This window comes from Oncorhynchus mykiss, chromosome 5 (genome assembly GCF_013265735.2).
Source record: "Oncorhynchus mykiss isolate Arlee chromosome 5, USDA_OmykA_1.1, whole genome shotgun sequence".
Classification (NCBI taxonomy): Eukaryota; Metazoa; Chordata; class Actinopteri; order Salmoniformes; family Salmonidae; genus Oncorhynchus; species Oncorhynchus mykiss.
In genome coordinates this window covers 8,244,732-8,260,139 of record NC_048569.1, presented here as the reverse complement: position 1 = coordinate 8,260,139, position 15,408 = coordinate 8,244,732, and the positions used below count along the sequence as shown (strand labels likewise).

At 42.5% G+C, this 15,408-nt stretch overlaps 1 protein-coding gene across 1 annotated transcript in view; it reads right to left on the bottom strand.

The window, feature by feature from the left end:
• slc27a6 (solute carrier family 27 member 6) overlaps nt 1-9,981 on the bottom strand; it is a 39,099-nt gene extending 29,118 nt beyond the window's left edge. The window contains exons 1-3 of the mRNA XM_021601559.2: nt 9,141-9,981; nt 6,666-6,875; nt 4,786-4,944 (exon numbers count right to left, since the gene is read on the bottom strand). Of these exons, the coding sequence (XP_021457234.2) occupies nt 4,786-4,944; nt 6,666-6,875; nt 9,141-9,627 (856 nt within the window). The 5' untranslated portion in view covers nt 9,628-9,981. The remainder of the gene's footprint in view (nt 1-4,785; nt 4,945-6,665; nt 6,876-9,140) is intronic.
• Between the last annotated feature and the right edge of the window lie 5,427 nt (nt 9,982-15,408).

The following is a 15,408-nucleotide window of genomic DNA, read 5'->3' as shown; positions in this document are numbered from 1 at the left end:
GAATTTCACTGTTAGTCTACACCTGGTGTTTACAAAGCATGTGACAAATAAAATAGGATTTTATAAAAAATAAAAAAAAGGAAAATATATATATATATTACATATATTTTTTTGACCAATCACAAGTGGGGCATCGCCCTAATGCCTTCATGTACGGGCCGCCATTAAGAGTTATTCAAAACACAGAGCCTATAGTAAACCTGTACTCTCTGTTCACCCACGACTGCGTGGCCACGCACGCCTCCAACTCAATCATCAAGTTTGCGGACGACACAACAGTGGTAGGCTTGATTACCAACAACGACGAGACGGCCTACAGGGAGGAGGTGAGGGCCCTCGGAGTGTGGTGTCAGGAAAACAACCTCTCACTCAACGTCAACAAAACAAAGGAGATGATTGTGGACTTCAAGAAACAGCAGAGGGAACACCCCCCCTATCCACATCGATGGAACAGTAGTGGAGAGGGTAGTAAGTTTTAAGTTCCTCGGCGTACACATCACAGACAAACTGAATTGGTCCACCCACACAGACAGCATCGTGAAGAAGGCGCAGCAGCGCCTCTTCAACCTCAGGAGGCTGAAGAAATTCGGCTTGTCACCAAAAGCACTCACAAACTTCTACAGATGCACAATCGAGAGCATCCTGTCGGGCTGTATCACCCACCGCCGGGTACGGCAACTGCTCCGCCCACAACCGTAAGGCTCTCCAGAGGGTAATGAGGTCTGCACAACGCATCACCGGGGGCAAACTACCTGCCCTCCAGGACACCTACACCACCCGATGTCACAGGAAGACCATAAAGATCATCAAGGACAACAACCACCCGATCCACTGCCTGTTCACCCCGCTATCATCCAGAAGGCGAGGTCAGTACAGGTGCATCAAAGCTGGGACCGAGAGACTGAAAAACAGCTTCTATCTCAAGGCCATCTGACTGTTAAACAGCCACCACTAACATTGAGTGGCTGCTGCCAACACACTGACTCAACTCCAGCCACTTTAATAATGGGAATTGATGGGAAATGATGTAAAATATATCACTAGCCACTTTAAACAATGCTACCTAATATAATGTTTACATACCCTACATTATTAATCTCATATGTATACGTATATACTGTACTCTATATCATCTACTGCATCCTTATGTAATACATGTATCACTAGCCACTTTAAACTATGCCACTTTGTTTACATACTCATCTTATATGTATATACTGTACTCGATACCATCTACTGCATCTTGCCTATGCTGCTCTGTACCATCACTTATTCATATATCTTTATGTACATATTCTTTATCCCCTTACACTTGTGTCTATAAGGTAGTAGTTTTGGAATTGTTAGGTTAGATTACTTGTTGGTTATTACTGCATTGTCGGAACTAGAAGCACAAGCATTTCGCTACACTCGCATTAACATCTGCTAACCATGTGTATGTGACAAATAACATTTGATTTGATTTGAAACCCTTACTCTCCACACAGCCTATAGTAAACCCTTACTCTCCACACAGCCTATAGTAAACCCTTACTCTCCACACAGCCTATAGTAAACCCTTACTCTCCACACAGCCTTTAGTAAACCCTCACTTAGAACAACAAGTGGTGCCTAATCGAGGTCCTTCAGAGATAATCAGAGGTAGTTGTGTTCTCGTTGCCACACTGAGTAAATATGCCCCCCCAAAAAAGTGGCCTGAGTGTTGTAGACAGGTCCTTGACCTGTCCCAGGTTTTCCAGGAAGCTAATGTGCGGTGTGAGGAAGTTGTACTGTCAACTTTGCTGTTATTTGGAATAAATCAATCAAAAATACAAATAAGTCTGAAGCCACCACGGTATTGAGAAGGACCATTTTGTATTGTGTTACCATATTCTGCTTTAAGTGACCATATTCTGCTTTAAATTACCATATTCTGCTTTAAGTGACCATATTCTGCTTTAAGTGACCATATTCTGCTTTAAGTGACCATATTCTGCTTTAAGTGACCATATTCTGCTTTAAGTGACCATATTCTGCTTTAAGTGACCATATTCTGCTTTAAATTACCATATTCTGCTTTAAGTGACCATATTCTGCTTTAAGTGACCATATTCTGCTTTAAGTGACCATATTCTGCTTTAAATTACCATATTCTGCTTAAAGTGACCATATTCTGCTTTAAATTACCATATTCTGCTTTAAGTGACCATATTCTGCTTTAAGTGACCATATTCTGCTTTAAATTACCATATTCTGCTTTAAGTGACCATATTCTGCTTTAAATTACCATATTCTGCTTTAAGTGACCATATTCTGCTTTAAGTGACCATATTCTGCTTTAAGTGACCATATTCTGCTTTAAGTGACCATATTCTGCTTTAAATTACCATATTCTGCTTTAAGTGACCATATTCTGCTTTAAATTACCATATTCTGCTTTAAGTGACCATTTTCTGCTTTAAGTGACCATATTCTGCTTTAAATTACCATATTCTGCTTTAAGTGACCATATTCTGCTTTAAGTGACCATATTCTGCTTTAAGTGACCATATTCTGCTTTAAATTACCATATTCTGCTTTAAATTACCATATTCTGCTTTAAGTGACCATATTCTGCTTTAAGTGACCATATTCTGCTTTAAATTACCATATTCTGCTTTAAATTACCATATTCTGCTTTAAGTGACCATATTCTGCTTTAAGTTACCATATTCTGCTTTAAGTTACCATATTCTGCTTTAAGTTACCATATTCTGCTTTAAGTTACCATTTTGTATTTTTGTGTTTACATACTCTGCTTTAAGTGACCATACTGTACTCCAAATCAGTGAAAATCATTCACATCTGACAAATCATTTCCAACCAGCAACACTGTAGCCTCAGCCGGTTACTGTCGGTCACCTTACAGCCACAAAGGGCCCAAAACCTTCACTGAGTGGAAGTCATCATAATAACGGTCTATTGGGTAGCAACTTGCTAGTTAGTGTACACGACGTGCCCGTTTGCTCGTCCTGCTCTGAAAGCATTCATTGAGATGCTAATTGGAGAGAAATGAATGATCAGCTGTGGTCGCCCCAGTGATTGCAGAGGCATTAGAAACACAATGAGTCCCAAATCACACCCTATTCCCTATATAGTGCACTACTTCTTAACAGGGTCCATAGGCCCCCGGTCAAAAGTAGTGCACTATAGATGGAATAGGTTGCCATTTGGGACACACACCAGGAAGCACTCTTGAAACAAGACTCGGTATAGTAACAATACTGACGCAGGAAAGACAAATGATGGTTTCTACCTTACGCATGTAAATCAGAATTCATAACGAGTGTGGGAATAAAAATAATGGTTTCACGTTGCCCTGGCTGTTACGGTCTACATTTAAATCTATTGACTGTGAGGACTGCACGCGTCTCTAGATAACACATCCGTCGAGAGTTGTTTAATGTAGTCATGCACATCATTGTAGCCGTGTCCTAACATAGCCTTAATTCAGACAACTTTTCCTTAAGAAACAAACCTACTGTATCGTGGATTTGTTATGAAACAATTGGACAGGAAAAAGTGAACTTCTCAACACACCATCTTACATTAAGTGAACAAAACATTAAGAACGCCTTCCTAATATTGACTTGTACCCCTCTGCCCCCCTTTTGCCCTCAGAACAGCCTCAATTCGTTGGTGCATGGACTCTACATGGTGTCAAATATTTCACAGGGATGCTGTCCCATGTTGACTCCACTGCTTCCCACAGTTGTGTCAAGTTGACTGGATGTTCTTTGGGTGGTGGACCATTCTTGATACACACAGGAAACTGTTGAGCGTGAAAAACCCAGCAACGTTGCAGTTCTTGACACAACCCGGTGGCACCTACTACCTACCATACCCCGTTCAAAGGCACTTAAATATTTAGTCTTTCCCATTCACTCTCTGAATGGCACACATACACAATCCATGTCTCAAGGCTTAAAAATCCTTCTTTAACCTGTCTCCTCCCCTTCATCTACACTATTTCAATGGATTTAATAAGGGACCATAGCTTTCACCTGGATACACCTGGTCAGTCTCATGGAAAGAGCAGGTATTCTTAATGTTTCATACAGACCTGCGTTCAAGTAGTATGTGTTCTTTCAAATACTTAAGCTGAGTTTGATTGAGCTTGACTGGTGCAAAGGAACCAATAGAATATCCCATCTGGCACTTTAAAGGAGGAATGAGTAGTTTTGGAAGCTGGGGATGATTAGGTGGCCATGATGGTATGAGGGCCAGATTAGATATTTATCCAGGACACCGGGGTTAACCTCCCTACTCTTACAATAAGTGCCATGGGATCTTTAGTGACCACAGAGAGTTAGGAAACCTATTTGAACGTCCCATCCGAAAGATGCACCCTACGCACTGAAAGGCAATGTCCCCTTCACTGCCCTGGGAACATTGGACCTTCCTTAGACCAGAGGAAAGAAGGCCCCCCCTACTGGCCCTTCAGCACCACTTCCAGCTACATCTGGTCGCCCATCCAGGGACCGACCAGGACTGACCGACCAGGACCGTCCTTAGACCAGAGGAAAGAAGGCCCCCCCTACTGGCCCTCCAGCACCACTTCCAGCTACATCTGGTCACCCATCCAGGGACCGACCAGGACTGACCGACCAGGACCGTCCTTAGATTCAGAGTCAAGCCAGTAATAGAATAGAAGGTGGTCTGCTGCTGGCGGAAGGAAGGAAGTATGAAAGTATGGAAGGAAGGAATGATGCATCTTTAAAAGTATTTGAACACAGCCTATAGAGAGATATACTGCTGCCGTTTTACCCATCTCGATGGTTCCCCCGACGCCGATGAGAGAGGCCGCACTGTGGTAGAGAGGCAGGGGGATGTAGACCACGTCATCTTCCGACCCACCGTAGGCCCAGAACCCTGCTGCAGCCTTCAGGGACTGGAGGTGTGTGATGACCGCAGCCTTCGGCAGACCTGCAACAACACCGACACGACCATCAACCAACATTACGACAACCACGGGAGAATGCTATTCACACACACACACGTTGTAACAGAAGGCTCATCATTCTTAGCCCCTCTTTACTGTCTTATTGCTGCTAGACACAGATCTTGGATCAGTTTAGTGTTTTCCCCTCTAATGGTTAAGGTTTGCATTGGGGGAGGGGAAGCTGATCCTAGAGCTGTACCTAAGGGAGAAACTTTACCCCGGTGTGTGGTGGCTGGTCACGGACAAAATGACTCCTGTGTGCAACATATTTCAATATGAAAGCGGAGTCTGATCCTCCTCTTGGGAACATGCCATAACATAGACAGATCAAATAAACGCCTACACGTCATATAAAAATACCTACCCTGACCTATTTGATTACTAAAATGTCATGCAGACTGCTGTATCACTATCCAACTTTGAAAATGTCTCTAATAATTGCAGAGCGACTATTATTAACCACATCCTATCTGAATAGACCTTGTAGAATGGCCACGATGAAAGGACATGGGAGGAAATCAATATAACACATTATATACAAAGCGAACAGAGGTCAGATATCATTGTATCGTTCCTCTGTGGTACAGGACGGTCAGATATCATTGTACCGTTCCTCTGTGGCTAAAGGACGGTCAGATATCATTGTATCGTTCCTCTGTGGCTAAAGGACGGTCAGATATCATTGTACCGTTCCTCTGTGGTACAGGACGGTCCGATATCATTGTACCGTTCCACTGTGGTACAGGACGGTCAGATATCATTGTACCGTTCCTCTGTGGCTAAAGGACGGTCAGATATCATTGTATCGTTCCTCTGTGGCTAAAGGACGGTCAGATATCATTGTACCATTCCTCTGTGATACAGGACGGTCAGATATCATTGTATCGTTCCTCTGTGGCTAAAGGACGATCAGATATCATTGTACCGTTCCTCTGTGGTACAGGACGGTCAGATATCATTGTATCGTTCCTCTGTGGCTAAAGGACGGTCAGATATCATTGTACCGTTCCTCTGTGGTACAGGACGGTCAGATATCATTGTACCGTTCCTCTGTGGCTAAAGGACGGTCAGATATCATTGTACCGTTCCTCTGTGGCTAAAGGACGATCAGATATCATTGTACCATTCCTCTGTGATACAGGACGGTCAGATATCATTGTATCGTTCCTCTGTGGTACAGGACGGTCAGATATCATTGTACCGTTCCTCTGTGGCTAAAGGACGATCAGATATCATTGTACCATTCCTCTGTGATACAGGACGGTCAGATATCATTGTATCGTTCCTCTGTGGTACAGGACGGTCAGATATCATTGTACCGTTCCTCTGTGGCTAAAGGACGGTCAGATATCATTGTTACATCATACTTACTAATGGGCCTCCTCAAATGAAAACACTCATATTAAGCGCTAACTAAGGAGTCATTAATTTAATTAACATGCAACTAATACGTGATTAACATGCAACTAAATAGTAATTAAAGGGGAAGTTCAGAATTGAACTTGAAAGTGATTTTGCCTCTATCACTTCCATTGACTATTTGCTAGTGGTGGCTAAAGATAGCTGAAGTTTGTAGTGGCTGTTTGGAAAACCAAACCATGATTTACAGTTTCTCTTGGCCCATAGATCTAACATGAAGTTGTAAAATTCCTGAACTTCCCCTTTAACGTATAACTAATGACAATTAAACACGTAACAGACGCACCAGTGGTTCCTGAGGTGAAGATGTAGAGGGTGGCGGCCTTGAGCGAGGTGGCAGCCCTCAGGGCAGGCGGGGTGGGCTTGTCCGACGCCTTGTCCATCTTATCTAGCAGTGTCTGGACCTCCGTGTGGCTGCTCTCGTTCTTCATGGCCCACACCGAGATGTTGTCCTCCAGGAAGCTGGGCAAGATGTCCTCCAAGGAGTCCAACAGGTCTGAGAGGAATAATAGTGAAGTGAATGAGTTATTCAATAGGGCGAATAACTCAATAATTGCCTTGTCCAGGCAACACAGGACCAAATGGATCTGGGACTCGGTTAAATAAATGTAAGTGGTTGCTTCTGGACACTAGTGCTGTACCATTATGTTCAACGCATATTGTCAAGTTTTTAGTGCATGTTCCCTCCATTGACATCAATCCGTTATATCCTGTGTGTGAAATGCATGACAATCTCAAATGAGGATTGTAATACTGTCAAAGTAGCCTAGTGGTTAGAGCGTTGGACTAGGAACCGGAAGGTTGCAAGTTCAAACCCCCAAGCTGACAAGGTACAAATCTGTCGTTCTGCCCCTGAACAGGTAGTTAACCCACTGTTCCTAGGCCGTCATTGAAAATAAGAATTTGTTCTTAACTGACTTGCCTAGTTAAATAAAGGTAAAATAAAAATTGTCACTGATGATGAAGGACAACTGTGCCAGCAAGCAGGTGTATGAGATTAGGCCTCTGAGTAAGCACAGAAGCATTGAAGAAAGCAGTAAAGTAGGAGTGAGTACAGGGAAGAGAGATATTCCCAACAGGTTTAGGACGTCGTCATCCTAAATTTGGTCTTTAGCCAAGGGGACTCACAGTTAACACATTTCTAATGAGTGGCCCATGAGAGGTGGTCAGAGCACTGGCAGTGTGGTGCCAGGACAACAACCTCTCCCTCAATGTGAGCAAGACAAAGGAGCTGATCGTGGACGACAGGAAAAGGCGGACCTAACAGGCCCCCATTTATGTTGACGGGGCTGTAGTGGAGCGGGTCAAGAGTTGTCCACATCATCAGCGAACTATCACGGTCCAAACATACCACGACAAAACCTTTTCCCCCCTCAGGAGACTGAAAAGATTTGGCATGGGCCCCCAGATCCTCAAAAAGGTTCTGCAGCTGCACCATCGAGAGCATCCTGACTGGTTGCATCACTGCCTGGTATGGCAACTGCTCGGCATCCGACCGTAAGGCGCTACAGAGGGTAGTGCGAACGGCCCAGTACATCACTGGGGCCAAGCTTCCTGCCTTCCAGGACCTATATAATAAGCGGTGTCAGAGGAAAGCCCATAAAATTGTCAGAGACTCCAGTCACCCAAGTTATAGACTGCTTTCTCTGCTGCCGCATGGCAAGCGGTACTGGAGCACCAAGTCTAGGACCAAAAGGCTCCTCAACAGCTACTACCCCCAAGCCATTAGACTGCTGAACAATTCATAAAGATTCATAAATTGTCCGGTGGCGATTTTTATGAATTGTTCAGAACTCTAATGGCTTGGAGGTAGTAACTGTTGAGGAGCCTTTTGGTCCTAGACTTGGTGCTCCGGTACCGCTTGCCATGCGGTAGCAGAGAAAACAGTCTATAAATTGCAACTCCAGGGTTGTTAGTTCAATTCCCACAGGGGGACCAGTACAAATATATATATATATATATATATATATATATATATATATACACACACACACTCACTTCTGTAAGTTGTCCTGGATAAGAGCTTCTAATAAAACATGTTCGGTGTCTATGATGAAGACATTAATTGCTGATCATACAAAGTGTATGGGCCATTTAGAATTATAGCTTACATGGTAATAGCACTATGAACCGGAATGCTTTACACATGGTTCGATGAGACCATATAGTCCTGGACTAAAATTATTGCTCAACGGAGAATCTCCAAGTGCTTTTTGGTCCATTACATTTTTTATGTGTGTCTGGGAAAACTGCCCCACAACGTATAGAAATACATGTACATTGCATTTGACCCAGTCACCTTAATAAGCTTCATCCTTGGTAACATGGCCATATGGACTTAACAAGCTTACTCATGTTGATATGTCTCATTGTCAACGACTGTGTGTAGGTAAAATTCGTAACACCAATAGGACTTCGTAGAATTCAGTGGGGAGTATACACAAGCACATTTGCTTGAGCATCCCTGTTTCACAACACTGTTTAGGCTCGTAAGGCTGCTGGGTGGAATGACAGATCGCCTGGAATGCTGCAGCTCTCAAAACACATCCGGCGTGGGCTACAACTATGTGAACGATGTTTTTCCATTACATTTCTTTGGACACATTTAATTTAAAAAAAAAACATCTTCAAACAAAAAAAAAACATTACGGCAGGGTGTGGTAGGCTAATAACGTTCATTATCTAATTATTATGTCACACTACCGATTGGCCGCCAACAGCCTACTCATCAACTGTTACGTAGACTATATTACATGTTTACCTGCACCAACAACAAGAGTCTTGGCCCCACAGCAGTTGAAACAATGTAGCAACGATCTGGACTTAATGTTTGTGTTTAGAAAAGCCACTGCACATCCGAGTTTGATCAATCCGAACCAAACACAGATGAAGTCGGGCTCATTGTTCATCAGAAGCGCAACGGAGTCCCCTTTCTTCAACATGCCCTGCTCGAGGAAGACATTCGCCAATTTGTTGCTCCGCTCGTTAATGTCTTGATAGGTGTACGTTACTCCCTCATATATAAGGAAAGGTTTTGTGGGAATTCGCTCTGCCTGTTGGACGAATCTGTCAATGATAGTGACAACTTTTGAAGTCATTTTGAATATCTCCAGACGTGCGCCGTATCGGATGACTTTCACTAAATAAAAAACATCCTTCCAAAAGTAAGGGAAACACAGTTTCTGTACAACGTGTAGGGCGAAAATACCAGCCACTAGAGCTGTCACCCATCCCAACGAAAAAAACATCGCGCCAGTTCCAAACCAATTCCTTCGACAATTCTAGAACGAGACGCCGTGGATGTCACTGTCCCGAGCAATGCATTGTTACAAAACGATGTAAAGGAGAGCAGCGCATTCAGTTAAAGTCTTAGCTGGCTCTCTGGCCTTATGAAACGCACATGGAATCATGTGACTCTTGTTGTACAACTAACCGCTAAAGGGGGAGTGTCCTTACAAGAGCACGTTTCGCTCCAGTCTGACAGTTTGTAGCGAAATGTGCAAAGACCTGCAGTCAACATTCTTGCCGTTGTCAAGAATATCAACCACGCCTAGGATATAGATTTGTAAAACCGAGATAGATCCATAGAGATAGATAGAGGACTCATCTTTTGTATCTGTTCCATTATAGCGTCTGGACAGCATGGGCAGCGCCATTGAGGCTATCTCCATTTTAAAGTAGTCACTTTTGTTCTTCACAATTGGCTGATCCCAGCCAATGACCCTGTTGGACAAGACTCCATGTAGGTCAGCAGGAAGGATAAGGCCAATGAAGTTAGAAGTCCCACAAAGTTGACTACATTAAAATGGTGGAAACCCTCAATTGCTCTGTCCATGCTAATAGAGGTCCTTTGGCCCCAATATGGATAGGTCAAGCTGTTCTTTTGACACCTATTCCCACCCTACCTGTCCTAAAGTGCGACCAGGAGGACATTATTTCAGGCCAGGGACAGTAGGCTATACCTCACTCAGAATTAATATTGTGAAATCTTTTATTCACAATTTCATTTGCAGAAACTGTCAGTTTAATTTTAAAAGTACAAATGCTGTTTTTTAGTTTGTTGTTTTTTTTTCAATTTCAAATCATTTCTGGGTAACAATTAAGTACTTTACAGTGATATTTTTGACCATTTTAATTGAAAACAAACACAAATAGTTTTTTTAGCAAAGAGGAATTTCTCAAGCAGAAATTTAGCTAGGACTATCTGGGAGCGGTCTGAGCGGAGACAACTCTTGTCAAACAGGTCTTACACTAAAAGGGCAGTATCATAATTTTCACAGTATTATTCCAACCTCATAGCATGGAAGTATATATAAAACACAGCAACATTTCTGGATTTTGGCTGCACTAGGCCTTTAACAATATAATCTTTCTGAATGTAACAGCATTCTTAATGTAACATCATCAATGTTATCATCATCATCATTTTTGCCACAGATAACACGGCCAGAGCTACTTTTCAACCTTCTTCTGCGTGGTTTACAAGGATTGGTTTAAAACGAGGCCTGTTGTTTCAGCAACCAACACGTGTGCTTGTGACGATTCTTAATTTGCAATTGATGCAATAATTCCAGCTATTTCTGCTACTCTTCCCAGTCGGCAGTCTGAAATTGAATTTACTGGCTTACAGAATTAAAAAACACAGACACTGACTGTTTGAAAAAGTTTTAGGTCAGTGACTGACTGACCCCTAATATGCCCTAGACGGTCAGTCAGTGCCCTGAACCTTTGGACCTTTTATGGATGTAAGCCTACGTATGTCTTTGACAATGCTCTACCACAAAGCAACGTTTTCTTGAATTATTACGTAGACACCAGTGTTTATTTATTGTAACTTTTTATTAGGTTACAAGGAACATTCGTATAAAGACATCAATTGACTATGGATGGGGTCAGAATTATTCTCAGTTCATATGACCCCTTTGGTCCATTCAAAACCGTCATTATTATTCGGCTAAAGAGACAGTACCCCTCCCTGGAGGAAGGTCTCTGGGTCTATATCTATCCAGGATGTCCTATAGAGGGTCAGGAAGTCCTATAGAGGGCCGGGAAGTCCTATAGAGGGCCGGGAAGTCCTATAGAGGGCCAGGAAGTCCTATAGAGTGCCAGGAAGTCCTATAGAGGGCCGGGAAGTCCTATAGAGGGCCGGGAAGTCCTATAAAGGGTCAGGACACCTCTTTTACAAGGAAGACCTGTCTCATGTCCTGAGAAATTTCACTTCTCATTATTCCAACACGAGGGCTTTGTCAAGAACCACAGAGATCAGCAGTTTTGAGTTACCTCACTTCTATTTAGGCAAAACCCCACTGGGCCCAGGCAAGAATTGTTGATTGTCAAGGTGTGTTATTCTGTCAGTGAGAACTAGAACATTCTAGTAGTGTCCTTCCGATTCAAAGATTCATGTCATTTGGGAACCTAGCAAATGTTAGTTTGGAGTCAACTATCACTGTAACTGTCAGTTGCTTTGAATAAAGCGTTTAAGAGATCACATTGTGAGGTTGAGAGTGCTGGACCAGTAAGGTTGCTATTTCGAATCCCTGAGCAAACTAGGTGAACAATCTGTTGATGTGCCCTTGAGCAAGGCACTTAATCCTAATTGCTCCTATAAATCACTCAAGATAAGAGTGTCTGTAAAATGTAATCTCTTGGTTTTACTCATCGGGTTAGAGTATGTACAGTATGAAGCAATGGCCAAGCCCACCTGAGGAACCAGTAAAAGAGGATAGAGAATAAAAGGTTGTTTGCCTTTGAATGAAACAGCAGTTTTCTCAGACAATGTCTTCGCTTGAAGGTGCTTGAAACTCACAATCACTATAGTAACATTATAACATTTAAAAATTAAAAATATATATTACTCATACTAGGGCTTATCACAAAAGCACATTGTAAAAAACACTGTTGATTCGGCACAATACCCAATCATGCCTTTAGATATGTCAGTGTCAAGAGAAGAAACACTGCAACTGGACTTCCAAACCGATTCTCTTGTACTATAACAGCACCACCTGGTGAAAGAGGTTATCTTGTACTATAACAGCACCATCTGGTGAAAGAGGTTATCTTGTACTATAGCAGCACCACCTGGTGAAACAGATTATCTTGTACTATAGCAGCACCACCTGGTGGAACAGAGTCACTTGTACTATATCAGCACCATTTGGTGAAACAGATTATCTTGTACTATAGCAGCACCACCTGGTGAAACAGAGTCTCTTGTACTATAGCAGCGCCACCTGGTGGAACAGAGTCGCTTGTACTATATCAGCACCATTTGGTGAAACAGATTATCTTGTACTATAGCAGCACCACTTGGTGAAACATATTCTCTTGTACTATAGCAGCACCATCTGGTGAAACAGATTATCTTGTACTATAGCAGCACCACCTGATGAAACATTATCTTGTACTATAGCAGGACCACCTGGTGAAAAATATTATTGTGTACTTTAGCAGCACCACCTGGTGAAACAGATTATCTTGTAAATTAGCAGCACCACCTGGTGAAACAGATTCTCTTGTAAAAGTAGCAACACCACCTAGTGAAACAGATTATTTTGTACTATAGCAGCACCACCTGGTGAAACAGATGATTTTGTACTATAGCAGCACCACCTGGTGGAACAGAGTCACTTGTACTATAGCAGCACCACCTGGTGAAACAGATTATCTTGTAAATTAGCAGCACCACCTGGTGAAACAGATTCTCTTGTAAAAGTAGCAACACCACCTAGTGAAAGAGGTTATCTTGTACTATAGCAACACCACCTAGTGAAACAGATTATTTTGTACTATAGCAGCACCACCTGGTGAAACAGATTATTTTGAACTATAGCAGCACCACCTGGTGAAAAATATTATTTTGTACTATAGCAGCACCACCTGGTGAAACAGATAATCTTGTATTATAGCAGTGCCACCTGGTGAAAAATATTCTCTTGTACTATAGCAGTGCCACCTGGTGAAACAGATTATCTTGTACTATAGCAGCACCACCTGGTGAAAGAGGTTATCTTGTACTATAACAGCACCACCTGGTGAAAGAGGTTATCTTGTACTATAACAGCACCACCTGGTGAAAGAGGTTATCTTGTACTATAACAGCACCATCTGGTGGAACAGAGTCACTTGTACTATAACAGCACCATCTGGTGAAAGAGGTTATCTTGTACTATAGCAGCACCACCTGGTGAAACAGATTATCTTGTACTTTAGCAGCACCACCTGGTGAAACAGAGTCTCTTGTACTATAACAGCACCACCTGGTGAAAGAGGTTATCTTGTACTATAACAGCACCACCTGGTGAAAGAGGTTATCTTGTACTATAACAGCACCACCTGGTGAAAAATATTATCTTGTACAACAGCACCACCTGGTGAAACAGATTCTCTTGTACTATAACAGCACCATCTGGTGAAATAGGTTATCTTGTACTATAGCAGCACCACCTGGTGAAACAGATTATCTTGTACTTTAGAAGCACCACCTGGTGGAACAGAGTCACTTGTACTATAACAGCACCACCTGGTGAAACAGAGTCGCTTGTACTATAACAGCACCACCTGGTGAAACAGAGTCTCTTGTACTATAACAGCACCACCTGGTGAAAGAGATTATCTTGTACTATAGCAGCACCACCTGTTAAACCGATTATCTTGTACTATAGCAGCACCACCTGGTGGAACAGAGTTACTTGTATTATATCAGCACCATTTGGTGAAACAGATTATCTTGTACAATAGAAGCACCACCTGGTGAAACAGATTATTTTGAACTATAGCAGCACCACCTGGTGAAACAGATTATCTTGTAAAAGTAGCAGCACCACCTAGTGAAACAGATTATTTTGAACTATAGCAGCACCACCTGGTGAAACAGATGATTTTGTACTATAGCAGCACCACCTGGTGAAAAATATTATCTTGTACTATAGCAGCACCACCTGGTGAAACAGATTATCTTGTACTATAGCAGTGCCACCTGGTGAAAAATATTATCTTGTACTATAGCAGTGCCACCTGGTGAAACAGATTATCTTGTACTATAGCAGCACCGCCTGGTGAAAGAGGTTATCTTGTACTATAACAGCACCACCTGGTGAAAGAGGTTATCTTGTACTATGACAGCACCACCTGGTGAAACAGAGCCGCTTGTACTATAACAGCACCACCTGGTGAAAGAGGTTATCTTGTACTATAGCAGCACCACCTGGTGAAAAAGATTATCTTGTACAACAGCACCACCTGGTGAAACAGATTCTCTTGTACTATAACAGCACCATCTGGTGAAAGAGGTTATCTTGTACTATAGCAGCACCACCTGGTGAAACAGATTATATTGTACTATAGCAGCACCACCTGGTGGAACAGAGTCACTTGTACTATATCAGCACCATTTGGTGAAACAGATTATCTTGTACTATAGCAGCACCACCTGGTGAAAGAGGTTATCTTGTACTATAACAGCACCACCTGGTGAAACAGAGTCGCTTGTACTATAACAGCACCACCTGGTGAAACAGATTATTGTGTACTATAGCAGCACCACCTGGTGAAACAGATTCTCTTGTAAATTAGCAGCACCACCTGGTGAAACAGATTCTCTTGTAAAAGTAGCAGCACCACCTGGTGAAACAGATTATTTTGAACTATAGCAGCACCACCTGGTGAAACATATCATTTTGTACTATAGCAGCACCACCTGGTGAAACAGATTATCTTGTACTATAGCAGTGCCACCTGGTGAAAAATATTATCTTGTACTATAGCAGCGCCACCTGGTGAAACAGATTATCTTGTACCATAGCAGCACCACCTGGTGAATCAGATTATTTTGAACTAAAGCAGCACCACCTGGTGAAACAGATTCTCTTGTAAAAGTAGCAGCCCCACCTAGTGAAACAGATTATTTTGAACTATAGCAGCACCACCTGGTGAAACAGATGATTTTGTACTATAGCAGCACCACCTGGTGAAAAATATTATTTTGTACTATAGCAGCACCACCTGGTGAAACAGATTATCTTGTACTA